General features: G+C 34.6%; 1 protein-coding gene across 1 annotated transcript in view; it reads right to left on the reverse strand.

The window, feature by feature from the left end:
- Positions 1-2,470, reverse strand: part of KIF1BP (KIF1 binding protein) — a 64,034-nt gene that overhangs the window by 13,383 nt on the left and 48,181 nt on the right. The window contains exon 4 of the mRNA XM_012658485.1: positions 2,061-2,244. Coding sequence (XP_012513939.1) covers positions 2,061-2,244 — 184 coding nt within the window. The remainder of the gene's footprint in view (positions 1-2,060; positions 2,245-2,470) is intronic.

Consider the following 2,470-nt stretch of genomic DNA (forward strand, 5'->3'; position numbering starts at 1 on the left):
CTGTTTTACTAACACATTTGAAGACTTCATATTTCAAATCTGGGCATGGTAAATATCTCAAACACTTAGAGAAGATCTCCTTATTAATATAAACACTTTGTATTTGTCATGTAAGTCACAGGACCACCCAGCAGAAGTACAAAGTTAAAGTCCAACCTTTAGTTGGAAGCCACCCTCATTAAATGAATATTTCATATGAGTAATACCTAAAAGACTTTTAATGGTTAGCTATGACTTTAAAACCTCAGCATTAAATGTGTCTTTCCATTATGGCAAATTCAGAAGCCATCTTGAGAATATCTGGGCACCATTTGCAGTATCAGCCCAGCCACATGTATAGATCAAAATGTTGGTGTTAAATCTTGTAAGTCAAAAGAAAGTTACAGTTTACATGAAGAAAAGTCAGTTATCCCCCTGCAATCCTTTAACCATTATCATCACTTCAACTTTGTCCAGATTGTCTCCCTATGAGCAACCACTGCCAGAACAGTGAGTGCCTTGTGCCCTCTAGGTGGCTGGTAAATGTGGGACTTTAGCACCTGCCAGGTAGGGTCTCACCAAGTAACAAAACCTCACCACTGGAATCAAATGAAGATGATAATGATATAAATGACAATTATATTTTTAAAAACATAGTTAAAATCCTTCTTTGTAAAATATAACTTAGCTGGTTATAATAAAAACTCAAAAAAAATTTTTGGTAAAAAATAAAAGTACAGGGTGGGAGAGGTGCTCATGAAAATTACTGCATGCTCCACATAAGTAATGCTTAACAACTTTAAATTTTTAATCATGCTTTAAGTTAATATCTAGATATCTCAGTACTACCAATATCCATGGAGTTTTAAGTGTTAATTAAAATCTTAGTGAATATATAATTTTAAAGTTGCTAAACAGAATGAACAAGGGGCCTCCAACAGCTATAAAAAAGGTACCACAAGCAGAGGCACTGGATAACACTTTTTGATGATGACCACAATGAAATGAATTCATGAGAATTAGAGTTAACTGAATGCTCTGATATATGCAGTAGCGTTACTTACACACTTGATCTTAGACCAAAGTCCTAGAAGCGATGCTGCAGTCACCACAGCCCTTTCTCTCCTGCTAATAGCTTTTCTGAATGAAATTCTGTGGGACAATACTTTAATCATAGGGCACATTTACAGAACCAACACTAACAAAAAGCTTAGAAAGGATAAAGGCCCAAGGATAAGGCAGCATGTAACCACAGAGATGAAAGAAGGAACTCTGATAAGCAGAGAATTACCAAAATTTCAAAGAGGCTTGTGAATTAGAAATACAAATAAAAGTAATTTCTATTCCTGTGATATCTTATTAGGGATTAACAGAAAGTCTGGTTGGGAAAGGTGGCTTAAAATTGTTTTAGCACTAGAAACTCTTAAGGACTAAAGGATAAATGGGTCAATTAAGAAGAGTACAGCAACATAATCTGAGCCATTCTGATAAACACCTAAGAAGCTCAAAAACATTGTCTTTGTGTAACAGTCCAAAAGAAGTATGTCATAAAGACCTGGAACTTTGGAATTCAGCAGAGATAGTTCCAACATTGAAAAATTGTTACACAGGAGTTAATTCTGAAAAATAGCTGAAATGCATCACATGCTTTTATCAAAGTCCACATTTAACAGTCAACTTCCTCATACAAATTCTCAGTTATCAGATTACCATTACATAAAGATAAAGTTATATCTACAAGATAAAATCTGCAACTTAAGGTAATATCCCACCGAAATGAATTGAGTTAGTGTGTCTATATCAAAAAAGAATTGGTCTTAGGTAATCCGTAATTTTATGGGCTAGCAACATGTAAGACAGTGATTAAACTCAGTATTTTAAGACTCAAAAGGATTCACGCAACGAAAAAACCACAAACTTTTAGTACAGTGGCAAAGTGGGCTGCGTTTTTCTGTCCAATTCTACATCATAAAATACAAGTTACCTGTTTTTAAAAGATGATATTTTCAAAGTAGTTCTATTGGTTCTATTTTCACACTCACTACTGATATTCTGTTAGATAACTACTTCGAGAAGCTTACCTTATTAATGTAAAATTGTGACAAGGTAGCAGCATTAATAGCCCACTCTATAGGATGGTAGGCATTGTACTCAAGCTGGCGTTTTAGTGTACTGTGGCAATAATGAGCAGCCTTCTCAAACATTTCCATGTGCTGGTAGACTTGAGCCAGATAATACAGGTTATGAGTATAAACCTTCTCAAATCTGCCAAGAAAAAATAAACCAATATTTGCATAATGGTTTACAAGTAAATTTCGTACATAATTATCTTGATCCTCCCACCAATCCTTTGACTTGGATTTGGTTATTTTATCTATTTGACAGATAAGGGAACTGAGTTTCAGATTTTAATGAGGTCACATAACCAGTACATGTCAAATGGAGGTTTTACTCATATCAGAATCCACATACTGTAACCTTCATAAAAGTG

Source organism: Propithecus coquereli, unplaced genomic scaffold, assembly GCF_000956105.1.
Source record: "Propithecus coquereli isolate 6110/MARCELLA unplaced genomic scaffold, Pcoq_1.0 Scaffold117, whole genome shotgun sequence".
NCBI classification, from domain to species: Eukaryota; Metazoa; Chordata; class Mammalia; order Primates; family Indriidae; genus Propithecus; species Propithecus coquereli.